Here is a 16,986-nt window from a genome sequence, read left to right as displayed (position 1 = left end):
AATCTATATCAATCTAAAAATTATGCTTTCAATCATTAGTTTAAATCAAGTACATAAGTAATAAAACAGGTTTTAAATAACTTGTAAACATAAACAAACGATGGGTTGAGTGAATGAGGTGAGTGTGATGAGATTAGGGCCTGATTCATGAGTGAGTGAGTGAGTGAGTGAGTATGGTTTTACGCCGCTTTTAGCAATATTCCAGCAATATCACGGCGGGGGACACCACAAATGGGCTTCACACATTGTACCCATGTCGGGAATCGAACCAGGGTCTTCGGCGTGACGAGCGAACGCTTTAACCACTAGGCTACCCGACCGCCCCCCCTGATTCATGAGTATTGCTTATCTATACATATATTTTATATTTCAATGCACTGGTTATTTGGTATTTTGGGTATTTTGGTATTTGATGCATATTTGCTATTATTTAGTAAATCTGGAGTATTTCTAGACTTTGTACATATCTCTCTGGATATATGCATGTATTTATTGATAGTTGTACGAATGACTGAAGTTGTATTTCAGTGATGCATGTATATGCCGTGATTACAATATCATAATTAATATTGTATTTGTATTTAGGGTCATGTGACTGTCGAATGAGACGACTGGCAGAAAGCATGTTACACTCTCGTGTCACACACAGGGTATGTTTTGTATATACTTTATCTATATAATATGTTCATGTCGTGCATTCATTATGCATATTATGATTTAATGATTTCCTCAGTTGTGCGTTTAATAACGTGTTATTATATTGTCTTTGTATATAAAGGTACATCTGCACTGATTAGATATCAGGGCAGAAATATATTTGTGTATCTGCTGTAATGATGTAATGAGTTTTTAAGAAGGAGATCAATACTTTACATTAAATGTGTTATTGTGCATTGATTCTGAAACATGTGATATATTGTGATTTGAAATTGTTTCAGGAGTGTCTTCTTTATTCCTTTGCTGAATAAACTTATATTCTCACAACCCCGTGGACTTGATCACTTGACGACTAAGGGTTACATATAAGATCTACAACATTATGTTAATAGTATACCAGCAGACAAACGAGAGCATTAGCATTCAGTTCGATAGATTTGAACTGGCCAGCACAGATAAGCAGAAGTTTAAAGAGCATTTTGCCAGAATTTAAGAGGGTAGTAAAAAACGTCGGAAACAAGAGTGGAGTGAGTCTAAATAAATAAACTAATACCAAATTTCATTACATTTCCAACAAAACTGGCTCGGTAATAGTGAAAATAACTAAGTTCTTCAACATAGCTGAAGATTAGGCTATGATTCTGTGAACCTGTGATGGAAAGACTGTTGGATGGTTGTCAGGCTCGTGATCAGTGACTTGGCTTGACTCCGCTGTCATGGATCGTTGCTCTTAATATTAATCACTGGATTGTAATCGGACTTATTTGCTGTATCCCTCATCATACAACTTTTGAGTTAGATTCACATGTCACTGTTTCCCTCATCATACAACTTTTGAGTTAGATTCACATGTCACTGTTTCCCTCATCATACAACGTTTGAGCTAGATTCACATGTCACTGTATCCCTCATCATACAACGTTTGAGTTAGATTCACATGTCACTGTTTCCCTCATCATACAACTTTTGAGTTAGATTCACATGTCACTGTTTCCCTCATCATACAACGTTTGAGCTAGATTCACATGTCACTGTATCCCTCATCATACAACTTTTGAGTTAGATTCACATGTCACTGTTTCCCTCATCATACAACTTTTGAGTTAGATTCACATGTCACTGTTTCCCTCATCATACAACTTTTGAGTTAGATTCACATGTCACTGTTTCCCTCATCATACAACGTTTGAGCTAGATTCACATGTCACTGTATCCCTCATCATACAACTTTTGAGTTAGATTCACATGTCACTGTTTCCCTCATCATACAACTTTTGAGTTAGATTCACATGTCACTGTTTCCCTCATCATACAACTTTTGAGTTAGATTCACATGTCACTGTATCCCTCATCATACAACGTTTGAGCTAGATTCACATGTCTTTCATTGACATCTAAGTGGAAACATCATGCTTGAGTGTACTCTCAAAGATTGATTTGGAAGATTATTTGCCCCTCCTTTAGGAACCATTTGGGATTGCTCATAGTACGAACAAGACTACACTTTCATTGAATGAAATCACACAACGTCAGCAACGGTTGGTGATGGATGGGTCTACAAACGGAAAGAGCAACAACCACAGAACCTCAGACAGTTTGCACAAGCACTGCAGGCAGAGTGGGTAAACATTCCCCGGGCCAAAATTCGGGAGTTTTGGACGCTAATGGTGGCCATACAAGATATTAAGAACAGAAGACCTTTGAAAGTCTACTGTTCCATATGTGCCATATGACACCCGGCTCGACGACAATGATGTGTGCCAATTTGGAACAATCGATTACCATCTGTTAATTATTTATGTCCTTAATCACTTTTGCGTTTCTTTATTTGCACAGTAAAGTCTGAACAGTGCAATCGACTTTGATTTCTGATGAATATGGAAATCGTTTTGTCGCTATCTTTTTCACTATATTGATGGCGTTAAACTTTTATAGTAGTGGTAGTAGTAGTAATAGTAGTAGTAGTAGTAGTAGTAGTAGTAGTAGTAGTAGTAGTAGTATTTTGTGTCAGCAAACTTTAACATTAATCTTTCAATCAAAAATATATGTACCTCTAACTGTAGCATAAACAGCATGTCCATCTTGTAAAGAAAGGTCTGCAAGGATGATATGATTGACCTGACCCACATCCTGGAATGATCGGATGTCCTCGCCACCAGAGATTGAACCTAATTTGATGGAAGAAAGCAAATGATTGAACATCGAGCACAAAAATTAAAAACATGTAAAGAATGAGTCATTACACCTACCTAATCCAAGTTCGTAGTGTGATATTCCATGTGGGTGGGATGTGGTTCCCGATTCCTCAACGTCTATAAAGCTATCCCAGGACACAGTCACCTCAGTCTGGCTCACCTAAAGAAGACCAGTCTATCAAAAGAGCGCTAACAACGGCATGTGTGGATATATGGCTCTGCTGGACATGTTCGTGTCAGAACGGACATTGTGTTGCATGAATCTGGGATGCAATTTCTCTGTTTGTCATGCATGCTTGGCAGAATCCCTTCTCGCATGGCTGACGCTATTTTATATTCAAATTATGTTTTCTTTTGTATTCAATGAAAGGGAACCAATCTATTTGATTCAGCTCCAGTTTTAATTGGTGAGTGTTGAGTTATATACATTGTGGGATTAATGTTGTAATATCTATTTTGTTCATAGATCCTTCCTTTACCCTCAGATACTTCACAATCAGTATTACTTAATTAAACTGCTGCTTTTTAATTGACATTGCACACTTATTTACATATGGATCAGAGATGAACTTTTATTTTGTATCCAAAGGTACAGCAGTACATAGTGATGATTTGTTACCACACTTTGCCTCTGCATAATTTCCATACCGTTTGTCTCCATATCAATATATTTCAACATTAATAATTGTCTTCAAATGTTTGCACTGTCCAATATGAAGGGAAACAGAATAAAGAGTATCTTATATAATTGATAACATACAAATACATTGTTTTCAATGTCAGTGACATAAATACCTGAAAGGTCCCTCCCTGTAGACCTTCAATATGTATGGTTCCTGGAGTTGGTGGGGTGAGATCCACAGTTATGCCATCACTACAGGCATTTACGTCATGCAGTGTCTTGTTCCATTTTCCAAACTGTCTATCAATGTCATAAGCATGGATACAGATGTAGAATCTCTTCCCATGTCTTAATGTCTCTGTTTCGTCGAATTTCACATTCACATACTCCTCATCTGTAATATAACAACATAGTAATTTCAGAAATGACATTCTCGTTGCTAATGGACATCGCCATAACATTCTAAGTGCAATTCTGTAAACAACGAATATTACTGCCTTACCATCGCACCTGTCGTACCGAACTCAAGGAGGAATTGTTATATATCATTGTAAATATGTGAAATTGAATTTGCGGTAATTACTCCACTGAACAGTATGTTTATTCAGTTTATTGTTTACTATGATTTAGAACATGTGTTATGGCCAATGAGTTCGGAGTCAGCCATCTTCAGGTGTGCCAGAAACCTGTGATTGTGGATTTGATTATGTTTTTAGGTTTGTCGGCACCATACCCGTGCTCGTGGGTTTCACCAAAGTGGTAAATGTTTCAGACCTGCATCACTTCATTACTACCGTCGTGATTCAAAATATATATTTAAAAAATGTCTAAAATAGCATTTGAAATTATTTGATTGGATCATTGAAAATCATTGATGGCACCAAGTGTCGCGAAAAGAGTAAACATGTCCTGCCCTACCGGAAGCATCTGCCGTTCACACAGGTAGCATAAAAAAGTTGTTCCACGCCGCATAGCAGTATATGCCTTGCGTATAATGAATTATTGACTTTCTAACTACACATATCGATTCATCAAAAGCAGTAATAGTGACATGAGTGGCAATTATCAAACTCATCTCTTTCCACACTGTTTCTCCATACTTGACACCTGCTTCTCCACACGTGACAACATCGGCCATTGCACATTGGTCAGTGCGTGTTATCAAACTGACCTGTTTCTCCACACTATACAACATCGGCCATTGCACCAGGGTCAGTGCATGTTATCAAACTCATCAGTTTCTCCACACTTGACAACATCGCCATTGCATATGGGTCAGTGCATGTTATCAACTCATCTGTTTCCACACTGTTTCCCCATACTTGACACCCATTTCTCCACACTTGACAATATAGTCCATTGCACATGGGTCAGTGCATGTTATCAAACTCATCAGTTTCTCCACACTTGACAACATCGGCTACTGCGCATGGGTCAATGCAGTTTATCAAACTCATCTGTTTCAACACTGTTTCCCCATATTTGACACCTATTTCTCAACACATGACAACATCGGCCATTGCACATGGATCAATGCATGTTATAAAACTCATCTGTTTCCACACAGTTCCCCCATCACTTGACACCTATTTCTCCACACCTGACAACATAAGCCATTGCACATGGGTCAGTGCATGTTATAAAACTCATCTGTTTCCACACTGTTTCTCAATACTTAAAAAACCTGTTTCTCCACACTTGATAACATCGCCATTGCACATGGGTCAGTGCATGTTATCAAACTCACCTGTTTCTCCACACTTGACAACATCGGCCATTGCATATTGGTCAGTGCGTGTTATCAAACTCACCTGTTTCTCCACCCTTGACAACATCGGCGATTGCACATGGGTCAGTGCATGTTATCAAACTGACCTGTTTCTCCACACTTGACAATATCGGCGATTGCACATGGGTCAGTGCATGTTGTCAACTCATCTGTTTCCACACTGTTTCCCCATACTTGACACCTGTTTCTCCACACTTGACAAGATCGCCATTGCACATGGGTGAGTGCATGTTATCAACTCATCTGTTTCCACACTGTTTCCCCATACTTGACACCTGTTTCTCCACACTTGACAACATAGGCCATTGCACATGGGTTAATGCGTGTTATCAAACTCACCTGTTTCTCCACACTTGACAACATCGGCCATTGCACATGGGTCAGTGCATGATATCAAATTCATCTGTTTCTCCACACATGACAACATCGGCCATTGCGCATGGTTCAATGCATGTTATCAAACTCACCTGTTTCCACACTGTTTCCCCCCACTTGACACCTGTTTCTCCACACTTGACAACATCGGCCATTGCACATGGGTCAGTGCATGTTATCAAACTCATCTGTTTCTCCACACTTGACAACATCGCCATTGCACATGGGTGAGTGCATGTTATCAACTCATCTGTTTCCACACTGTTTCCCCATACTTGACATCTGTTTCTCCACACTTGACAACATCGGCCATTGCACATCAGTCAGTGCATGTTATCAAACTCATCTGTTTCTCCACACTTGACAACATCGGCCATTGCATATGGGTCAGTGCATGTTATCAACTCATCTGTTTCCACACTGTTTCCCCATACTTGACATCTGTTATTCCACACTTGACAACATAGGTCATTGCACATTTGTCAGTGCATGTTGTCAAACTCACCTGTTTCATCGCTGTTTCCCCACACTTGACACCTGTTTCTCCACACTTGACAACATCGGCCATTGCACATAGGTCAGTGCATGTTATCAAACTCATCTGTTTCTCCACACTTGACAACATCGGCCATTGCATATTGGTCAGTGCGTGTTATCAAACTCACCTGTTTCTCCACACTTGACAACATCGGCCATTGCAAATTGGTCAATTCTTGTTATCAAACTCATCTGTTTCCACACGGTTTCCCCTTCACTTGACACCCATTTCTCCAAATTGACAACATAAGCCATTTCACATGGGTCAGTGCATGTAATAAAACTCATCTGTTTCCACACTGTTTCCCCATACTTGACACCCGTTTCACCACACTTGACAACATTGGCCATTGCACATGGGTCAATGCATGTTATCAAACTCACCCGTTTCTCCACACTTGACAACATCGGCCATTGAATATTGGTCAGTGCGTGTTATCAAACTCACCTGTTTCTCCACACTTGATAACATCGGCCATTGCACATGGGTCAGTGCATGTTATCAGAATTCATGTTTCTCCACACTTGACAACATCGGCCATTGCACATGGGTCAGTGCATGTTATCAAACTCACCTGTTTCCACACTGTTTCCCCATATTTGACACCTGTTTCTCCACACTTGACAACATAGGCCAATGCACATGGGTCAATGCGTGTTATCATACTCACCTGTTTCTCCACACTTGACAACATCGGCCGTGGCACATGGGTCAGTGCATGTTATCAAACTCACCTGTTTTTCCACACTTGACAACATCGGCCATCGCATATGGGTCAGTGCATGTTATCAAATCCATCTGTTTCCACACTGTTTCCCAAAACTTGACACCTATTTCTCCACACTTGACAACATAGGCCAATGCACATCGGTCAATGCGTGTTATCATCCTCACCTGTTTCTCCACACTTGACAACATCGGCCATTGCACATGGGTCAGTGCATGTTATCAAATTCATCTTTTTCCACACTGTTTCCCCATACTTGACACCTGTTTCTCCACACTTGACAACATACGCCATTGCACATGGGTCAATGCGTGTTATCATACTCACCTGTTTCTCCACACTTGACAACATCGGCCATTGCACATGGGCCAGTGCATGTTATCAAACTCACCTGTTTCTCCACACTTGACAACATAGGCCATTGCACATGGGTCAGTGCATGTTATCAAACTCACCTGTTTCCACACTGTTTCCCCATATTTGACACCTGTTTCTCCACACTTGACAACATCGGTCATTGCACATGGGTCAATGCGTGTTATCATACTCACCTGTTTCTCCACACTTGACAACATCGGCCATTGCACATGGGTCAGTGCATGTTATCAAACTCATCTGTTTCCACACTGTTTCCCCATTCTTGACACCTGTTTCTCCACACTTGACAACATCGGCCATGGCACGTGGGTCAATGCGTGATATCATACTCACCTGTTTCTCCACACTTGACAACATCGGCCATTGCACATGGGTCAGTGCATGTTATCAAACTCATCTGTTTCCACACTGTTTCCCCATTCTTGACACCTGTTTCTCCACACTTGACAACATCGGCCATGGCACGTGGGTCAGTGCATGTTATCAAATCCATCTGTTTCCACACTGTTTCCCCATTCTTGACACCTGTTTCTCCACACTTGACAACATAGGCCATTGCACGTGGGTCAATGCGTGTTATCATACTCACCTGTTTCTCCACACTTGACAACATAGGCCATTGCACGTGGGTCAATGCGTGTTATCATACTCACCTGTTTCTCCACACTTGACAACATCGGCCATTGCACATGGGTCGGTGCATGTTATCAAACTCATCTGTTTCTCCACACTTGACAACATAGGCCATTGCACATGGGTCAATGCGTGTTATCAAACTCACCTGTTTCTCCACACTTGACAACATCGGCCATTGCACATGGGTCAGTGTCAGTCATGAGACTCCCCTGTTTGAAGTGAGATGTGGGGTCCATCTTGTCACCTGCGATCACTGCCCACTTGTACTTCCTATGACGTAAACTTGGCCACACAGCAGACAACATATTCTTGTAGGGAGTATAATCAAGATCTACCCTTTGCCACACGTCATTTTCTTCTAGGGTTATGCCACTGGTTAATCCATAATCGTCCGTCTGCCCTGTACAACACAACACAGACATGTAATGAGATTCTTTGTCAACTTTCGTATAATGTTTATATGATTCACTGCGTGAACTATTTGTTACATTCTCCTACCTGCAGCGTCGATGACGATTGCTGGTATTACATTGTTCGGCTCCTTTGAACTGCAATCTCTAATATCTTTTGACAGTATCGTATGTGTCCCCACTTTGTTGAAACCTCTCACTGACAAACGTCTGCATTTACTGAACATCAGATGTTTAGCCAGTTCTATAGTGAATGAAACCTGGAAAATGAATAACACAAGAAACCATAAACTGTATTAACTTTAGGATAAAATACTCAACAACAAAAATCCTGTGACACCTATATTTTAGTGTATTTTTCAAACAAGTAAAGTTTGGTTTTCAATATTGTAGTACATGTATGGAATCAAGTCACATAAACGCAACTGCTCCAGAAAAGCATGCATTCTATGTATGCATCCCATTCAAAAAATCACTTTTATGCAAGCCCCATGCATTTCACAACCCAAGAATGGGTATAAAAACATGTGCGTTAACGGGATTCCATATGCATTATTCAGCATCGTGCTGACAACAACCACTCAGAAAAACAACAAAATTACGCAATTATTCAACATTACGAAATGCCACGCCTGTCCGAAAAAGAGCGTCTGCGAGCCATTGGTATGCTTGAAGCAAAATCGAGTCAACGTGATGTTGCAAGAAAATTTAACGTCCACAGAAACGCCATTTGGTGTTTATGGCAACGTTGGCAACAGACGAATGCAGTCAGAGACCATTCTCGGAGTGGCTGGCCACGCGTAACCAATAATCGACAAGACAACTGGATTCGATCAACACACCTATGAAATCGATTCCAGCCAGCAACAGTGACTGCAAGAAGCATCCCTGGCCTTCGACGAATATCTTCACAAACCGTACGTCGTCGCCTCATATGTGCAGGGAATGTCACCAGAAGACCCGCCAGACGTCCCATTTTGACAGGAAACCACCGTCAAGCACGTCTACAGTGGTGCAGACAGCGTCTACGCTGTACGGCCACGCAGTGGGGACAAGTTCTCTTCACTGGCGAGTCTCGTTTTCACCTCAGCCATCAGCGATGAACGGAATCGAGTGTACCGACGTCGAGGTGAACGTTACGTCAATCATTGTGTCATGAAAGAAGATCGGTTCGGGGGCGGCAGCGTTATGGTATGGGGTGGGATTACAGCAAGAGAGAGGACCTGTTTGATAGTGTAGAGGGAAATTTCAATGGACAGCGCTACCGCGATGAGATCGACGAGATCAACGGCCCTGTTGTTCTACCGTTTTTGCGTTGTCTTTGCCCAGGCATTACCATTACCAACGCCCGGCCTCATATTGTTCGACTTGTTCAGGATTCTCTTTATGTCGGCTCGAATGTCGGCTCGCTCCCCTGATCTCTCACCAATCGAGCACATGTGGCATAGGATGGATCGGCTTCTTCGACGTCAACCACGTGTTCTACAGACACTCCAAGAACTTCGAAACATGCTCCGGCAATAATGGACAGATATCCCACAGGACGCCTGCTCCATTCCATGAGACGAAGATGTGTTGCTTGCATCGCAACCAGAGGTGGACACACACGCTATTGATTTGTAAATCATATTTTGGCATGTTCATGTTTGTTTATGAAATCATGCATTTTCTGAAGTTAGTATGGCAAATTAGGAGTCTTTTATCTGCAAATCGAAATTGTTTCAGATTTGGTAAAAAACATAACTTTAAATTAAATCTTATTCAAAGTCACAGGAAGTTTTGTTGTTCAGCATATATAATTAACATTCTAAAAACATGCATGATATGCATATTTCCTTCAGGTGTATTTATTTAGTATAGTTTACCTTTTCATCGCCAGGGATCAAATCGTCCACAGGTGTCCACTCGGTCAGCAGACTCCCGCCATGACCATCATCTGTCAGACTCCAGTCATACATCGCAACCGCATCATACGACTCTGATATCACCGGAATATCACCATCACGGAATCGATCCATTTCTACACGTAACTGCAATGAGCAGGCAAAGACGAGAATAGATGCCTCAAAACCCTTTCAATATTCACAAGTAATATCTGCCCAAAGCAGAGTCGATTGCACGATTCCGACTATATCATAAGCATATGTTATGAATCACTACCAAATAGTGTTCGCGAAAAGACAAGCAACTACCAATTTACACATGAGAAAGTTGGTTACGACCATAATATATAGAAACAGATGAATCACGTTATATTCATTGCGTACTGTCGGAAGAGAATACTAGTACTTCATTGCGGATATTGCTCAATACACACCTGTGCCCTTGATGTGCCCTCGGTGTAAGTGATATTGATGTTTCCTACTACAGGTTGATGGGGCGTGACTATCACACCATTGCTGGCGACGGGTTCAGAGCAAACGTGGGCAGCACAAAGTTTCACAACTGCTCTGTAGGTCTGGCCCGGCTCGAGGTGCAGTCCTCCAATAGTCACTGTTTCAGTTGGACCAATGTTTTCATACTTTGTGACCTTAGCCCAAACCTGATCTATTAATGCAACGAGAAACTTATTATTTTATGTGTGGCATATTTATATCTGAAGAGGGAGTGGGAAAGTACCGTTTGACTGTTTTTAGCAATAACCCAGCCTTATTATAGCAAGCCAACACATGCTTGACTACCCCTACACCCTGTATCGGAGATCATGCAAAACGACAATGTGGAACCCATATCTTAAAACAAATGGAAAATGCGCAAATTATGCATATTACCTGACGATGGGAGTTTCTTTTCTAGGCTAAAATGTACATCCGAGTACAACTGTTGGAGTCTGTCATCTGTTGACCAGTGGGCAGCGTATGTGGAGGAAGACAGTTGGTAGTCCAGGTCATCCCCGAAGGTGGAGTTAGTTCCCTAAACGAAATACACTGTAAGCACTAACTTGCGAAATATCTTCACCTGTAATGGGACTGGGTTTGTAAGTTATAAAGTATTTTACTTTTGCATCGACATGTACTTGAAGTGATGTTATTTTATGAACGCATTCAGGTTCATTAAGATGCATGTACAATGATATTTGTGGTGGCACATGGTCCTATGCACAGCGTACATATCACAAATCAGGTGGAGTTGAGCAACGTCGGTCGCGGAGAGTCCTTGGATGGGAGACCGAGTTCGGCATCTAGAGTTTCTAGAGCTTCGGTCCTTTCCCACAGTGATGCACATGTGGCGTCTCCTTGGGCAAGTGACTTTGTTCGAATAGTGCCTCTGTTCACCAAGCAGTGAATGGGTACCCGGAATGATGAGATGACAAGGTGGTTGTAAACCAAGCAGTTTTGGTTTTATACTCCCCAGGGAGCTGAGAATGATTGTTGAGTGCACACTGATCAATTGACCTAGGTAAGTGGTTAGAGCATGCTTATACATGGAGTACAGCGCCATATAAATGGACGATTACTATTATTAATTCGATATTGACATTTAAATCGATTGTATCAAGCTGAAGTCAGTTTGAATGTTACACTAAACATGTCAAATATGTGTAGCAATAACTGAGTACCTGCTCACGTGCCTCTCCATCTTTAACGGTCATTGTGTTCAGATCCAAGCCCTGTCGAATAACTGTCACACCATCCGATGACTGTCGGGTTTCACCAGCATCGTTTATCCCAACAACAGTTGAAAAGTACATCTGCAAGAGTAATATATGAACATGCTCAATCAACTGATAATCTCAAGTTGAAGGAATATTCATGCAACTCTGCTGACTCACAAATTGATATGTACCTGGTTAATGTTAAGGGTTAAATTTGTAAATCGATGTGACAATGATCCACCAGCATCTTCATAAGCTGCTATGTCTTGTTGTCCAGGAGAACTGCCAACACAGACTTTATACGTCACGCCACTAAGCCCATCGTCAAACCCATACCACCTGGTGGCGAGAGTGGAAGTAGATAATTGGAGATCCGTGTCTTCAAATTTCTGTGAAAAAGATATAAGATAAACAACCAACAGATTGCGACATGTCCCGAATTTTGCCGTGTGTGCAGTCACATTTTAAATGCTCGTACTGATCGCTGCACTACAAGAATCACATGAGCTAAAATATAAGGAAACTAACAGAAGAGTGAAGTGTTTGATGAACTCACACTGATGCCAAGAAGGGACTGTTCCTCCTGTGGGCTGACATCAAGAATCACTCCAAGGGAAGGTAGCCTGACGTTGTGGACATAAGGTTCTGATACACCTACTGTCCACAGTCCGACAATGTTGGTCACTTTCACTGACACATAGTACGTGTGGCCGTGATGCAGATCCCATTGAAGATCGCGGGAGGCTACAGCTGTACATGATGGTGGCGTGGAAACGGAACAGCCTCCTCCAGACTGGAGAGGGAGGAAGGGAATGATGTCGGAACCACCAGGGGAAGAACCTCAGATAAAAAAATGATTTGGTAACAATTCCAAACAGTAATAAACAACAAATATTAGGGGGACTATTGGCTGTTGGATTTGAAAAACCTTTCATAAAATTTATCATTTCAAACGAGTCACACATCCACACATCAAGCGAATTTTACCAATTGCAAAACTGTAATGGAGATAATCTTGCTTTGTGTCTGTAAAGGCGCCGTCACCCCATTCCGCAACAATTGATTGCTCCTTTAGGCTTACAGTCACTGGAGGCTGGAACACTGGCGGCTGTGTGTGGACGACAACAGGGCCAAGAATCTGTGAACAGGTCATAGTTCATGGGCGGATACAGCTTTTTTGAAAAAGGAGGTGTGTGTGTGTGGGGGGGGGGGGGGGGGGGTGCACATTTAAGATCTATTTAATGTCTTTGGTGGTAAAGATTTTTTTTCGAAATAAAAAGGGGGGTCGCGAACCCCCGCAAGCACACACCCCCACCCCGCTCAACCCCCACCCCACCCTCCGTATCCGCCCATGTAGTTTAACATTTCGTCTGCAAAAGGGTAAAAATTACAGACGACAAATTAAGTGTTTCAAAATACTAAATGGCACTAGAAACTAAATGTTATTAATGAGATTCGTGATGAACACTTTATTAAACCAACCAAAACCGTTACACGGATCACATTCGTTTTGCAATCTATATTAGTTTTGATCAGATCTTCTAAAGACATTATATAATCGACATATATCCCGTTGTCATGTGCGACTACAGACGTACATGGTCCATGTGAGCATGATTTTCCCGACGACTTTGACGACTTCCAATTTAATTTCATGTAAAACGTTGGATACTCTGAAAGTGTTTGTTTATGAATGGGCGAACATGACTGAACGATCAAATTATTCAAAGTGAACAGTCCAATAAACTTCTGAGGAAAGCTCATTTGAAGTGTGCATGACTTTGATGCATACAACATATGAACAATGCCATTTTGTGTTGATCTGTAGCATAACGGTTGATCACGATTGTCTTTTCTTATTCCGATGGTGACCTTGCCCCTAGGTGGAAGCTGCTATTGACATACCATAGGCAAGCGACCCGAGTTTGTTGAATTTCATTTCTTAAGAGTCGTACTGTTTAGATGAAAGTCTTGGGCGAGCACTCTGATTTCCTTTTCCAAAATGGTTCAGACAAGATCCAAATACAGCTGATATGATAAATAAACCGAAACTATGTTGATTGCACATCTGATATATCGACAATTGGAGTGACCAACTGACCGAGATTGAAACAGCGAGCTGCTTAAATTTTTAAGTACTTTGTGCAGTTCTGCATACTAACAAGCATTTATTCTTACATAAACATACATAGTAATGTCAACAATGCCCTTATTTAGGCATATATAAATTTTCATGCCCAACCACATTTATATATATTTAACGTGGGTAACAAACAAAATGATACACTCATTCTCGTAAGACACTAGTTTGAATTCCCTATTGTATCTGGTTCAATTTGTCAGATACCATAGAAAGACCAAACGTTTGATGAAAATGGTATCTAACAAGAACGTATGACATATTCGCAATATACGCACCAGCAATGTGACGATTCCTGCTTTGTTCGTGGCTTTGACTGCTATATGAAACTGCTGTCCTTCACTGAGATGTGGATGGAAGCCTTCATAGTGAGGATGGTGATGCGTTGATGTGTAGGGCAGGACGTCTGGAGCAGCTTCACTTGATGGATCGGACATCAGTCCAAGTTCGTAGTCATAGATACCACTCTCAGCGTCGGTGCTTGTCCAATTCACATACAACTGAAATTCACACACAAACAACGTTTTGCTGCGCATGTAAAACATTTCAAAACGTAACTAGGAAACCTCTTGATACAAGAGGTGTACTTGCATGATGATTGTATAGAATTACAAGCAAACTATTCAGTAACTCATTTTAATTTTACATATATGCGTCAGTGGTGATCTGGTAAACACTCACATGATGTTCCTTCAAAATGTACATTGCTTTTGTAGATTGCATAGCGAATCTTGAACACTCCAAACAGATTGTATGTGGCAACAATACGCGCTCCTCTTTATCATCCTTCAGAAGAGGTAATACATTGAGATCTTCATTTGTGATGAATGCGCCCATCTGCCTGAAGAAAAGATGTGATATGCTTGCTCATCAGGTTTGCACATGAGGCAAAGCTCGTCGCCAAAATATTTTCAAAGTGACATGAAAAAAACAAATATATATTAAAAATATTAGCTACTGAACTTAACTTCAGATCATGTATAGTCATTTATATTTTTGGGTTAAATATCATGGCAATAATCAGATACGAGTACCGAGCAATTAGTAACCCTAACCGTTTCATCAGGAAAAAACGTTCACTTAACCCATGGCAAGAAAGCTTGCAAACACTAAACCTGATATTAACACACACCCGCACGTTGCATCTGGGTCTTCAATTTGACTCCTCCTCCTGTCTGCAGTGACGAGCCACACTTCCTCACCATTCGTCACCAGACCTTCAGTAGTGCGGGCGTTGAGGACAGCAATCTGTGATAGTGACGGCGATGTCTGGTCAACAGTTACTCCATCAGAACAAACAGGAAGAGATGGCTCCAGAGCTCGGTTGAAGGCTACGACTGTGATAAAGAACCTGCCCTCAGAAGGGGCTGTCCAGGAGGCGTGAGTGGAGGACGTTTCGGTCACCTGTGTGCATTCAAAGTAGGAAAAGTTCATGTGCTGGCGGTTCATGTGGTCTATTCGTCTTTCATGTTGTTATCCCACTATTATTACAAACCTTTCGACTGGCCTTCAAACCAGTCCCCAACAGGAGGTAATAGTTCCAAGTTTAACATCTTTCAGACAAGATGTTGAATGGTGTTTTGATTGCTATCGACTGAAACATCAAAGTCATGGGCTAGTTCCACAACCTTCTCCCGTTGATCACTCATATTCCTCTGTTACCGCTCCGGTCCATGGAGTTACAGTCCCATGATGAGAGGCATCATTCCACAACCCCTAGACAGTTGGAACATGAATTTCCTTCGCTGTATACACGTCCTAGACCAAAACTTCATGACTGCCCTTTGCGCCAACGTGTTAAAATCCAATATGGAGACAACTATGTCACGTGTACTATTTGAAGTACAGCTTGATATTTGATATTTGTCAATATGTAATCAGCATATGACTGAATACCAAATACCATGAACTCTCACACAATTGCAGTCATATCACTATTGATATTGCAAGACTTTTTGAACAACCCTCTTATCTTTATTCGCTAGTAAATACCGTTAACCTATCCGACTTACATTGTGGGATGACAGATCAATGCCAAAGTCTGTGGCATCTAGACACTGGTCTGCAAATCCATACTGGTAAAACTTTACGCCACTTTCTCTGTCAAAGAATCCAACCCAGTGGGCATGAAGATCTGTGGTGCCGTGGTAGTCTACTTCAGAATGCCCAGTCAGACCATCGTAGACAGCACCAGGATGAGGGGGACTTGAGTCGATGGTTATCTAGGACATCAATGGTAATTACTTCACAATCCAACATCGCTGAAAGCTACAATGACCTCCATGTTACTGACTTCCTGCTCCTCCAAGCAATACATCATTGACGCAATGTAGCATCGCCGTGAACACAAACCTTAAAGCGAAACATTGTGATAGTGATGGTCCACTCCTTGGGTTTCAGCAACTGGGTTGTCGTGGCACTTGGGTTACTCAGCAACTGGCTTCATTGTAGGGGTTGCCCAGCAACTGGGTCTGTATTTGGAATAGTGTAGAATTGCGAGCATTTCCACTTTTAGTTTGTGCTGAGATTCCACTTGAACCAAGTCTTCATCAATTAATTATTAAAGTGGCATGTTATTTTGTCTGCTAATTTTAGGTAGGGATATATGCATAGAAATGTGCGTGTATGTAAAATGTTAAAGATGTACTACCAAATACAATACCTTTAATTGTAACGTGGTAGTGAGCTTGGCGTGGTTCATAACTGTCACTTCCAAAAAGTAATCCGAGTCATGAACACCTCTATCTTTGCTGTGGAAGATCCCACCATGATCTGCATTGTCATCAATTACATTCGGTTTGACCTGGAAGTGTCTGTGGTAACATCCAACCCCTGGGGTACAGTAGCAATTTGATCCCCGGGGGGAGTGACCGTACTGTGTCCTGCATGATGCTTCATCCTGCAAAAACATAACATATACATAC

At 41.5% G+C, this 16,986-nt stretch overlaps 1 protein-coding gene across 1 annotated transcript in view; it reads right to left on the bottom strand.

The window, feature by feature from the left end:
* LOC139443883 (uncharacterized) overlaps positions 1–16,986 on the bottom strand; it is a gene marked incomplete at its 3' end in the record, with an annotated part of 77,630 nt that overhangs the window by 38,245 nt on the left and 22,399 nt on the right. Inside the window, exons 17-33 of the mRNA XM_071224772.1 lie at positions 16,725–16,961; positions 16,075–16,284; positions 15,195–15,466; positions 14,831–14,903; positions 14,341–14,562; positions 12,910–13,060; positions 12,479–12,762; positions 12,114–12,311; positions 11,887–12,018; positions 11,099–11,240; positions 10,645–10,874; positions 10,193–10,357; positions 8,416–8,587; positions 8,063–8,317; positions 3,648–3,868; positions 2,907–3,012; positions 2,709–2,825 (exon numbers count right to left, since the gene is read on the bottom strand). Coding sequence (XP_071080873.1) covers positions 2,709–2,825; positions 2,907–3,012; positions 3,648–3,868; positions 8,063–8,317; positions 8,416–8,587; positions 10,193–10,357; positions 10,645–10,874; positions 11,099–11,240; positions 11,887–12,018; positions 12,114–12,311; positions 12,479–12,762; positions 12,910–13,060; positions 14,341–14,562; positions 14,831–14,903; positions 15,195–15,466; positions 16,075–16,284; positions 16,725–16,961 — 3,187 coding nt within the window. The remainder of the gene's footprint in view (positions 1–2,708; positions 2,826–2,906; positions 3,013–3,647; positions 3,869–8,062; positions 8,318–8,415; positions 8,588–10,192; positions 10,358–10,644; positions 10,875–11,098; positions 11,241–11,886; positions 12,019–12,113; positions 12,312–12,478; positions 12,763–12,909; positions 13,061–14,340; positions 14,563–14,830; positions 14,904–15,194; positions 15,467–16,074; positions 16,285–16,724; positions 16,962–16,986) is intronic.

This window comes from Haliotis cracherodii, unplaced genomic scaffold (genome assembly GCF_022045235.1).
Source record: "Haliotis cracherodii isolate W230 unplaced genomic scaffold, xgHalCrac1.p SCAF_5, whole genome shotgun sequence".
NCBI lineage: Eukaryota > Metazoa > Mollusca > Gastropoda > Lepetellida > Haliotidae > Haliotis > Haliotis cracherodii.
Note: the sequence above shows the minus strand (reverse complement) of the source record. Positions and strands in the feature narration are given on the sequence as shown.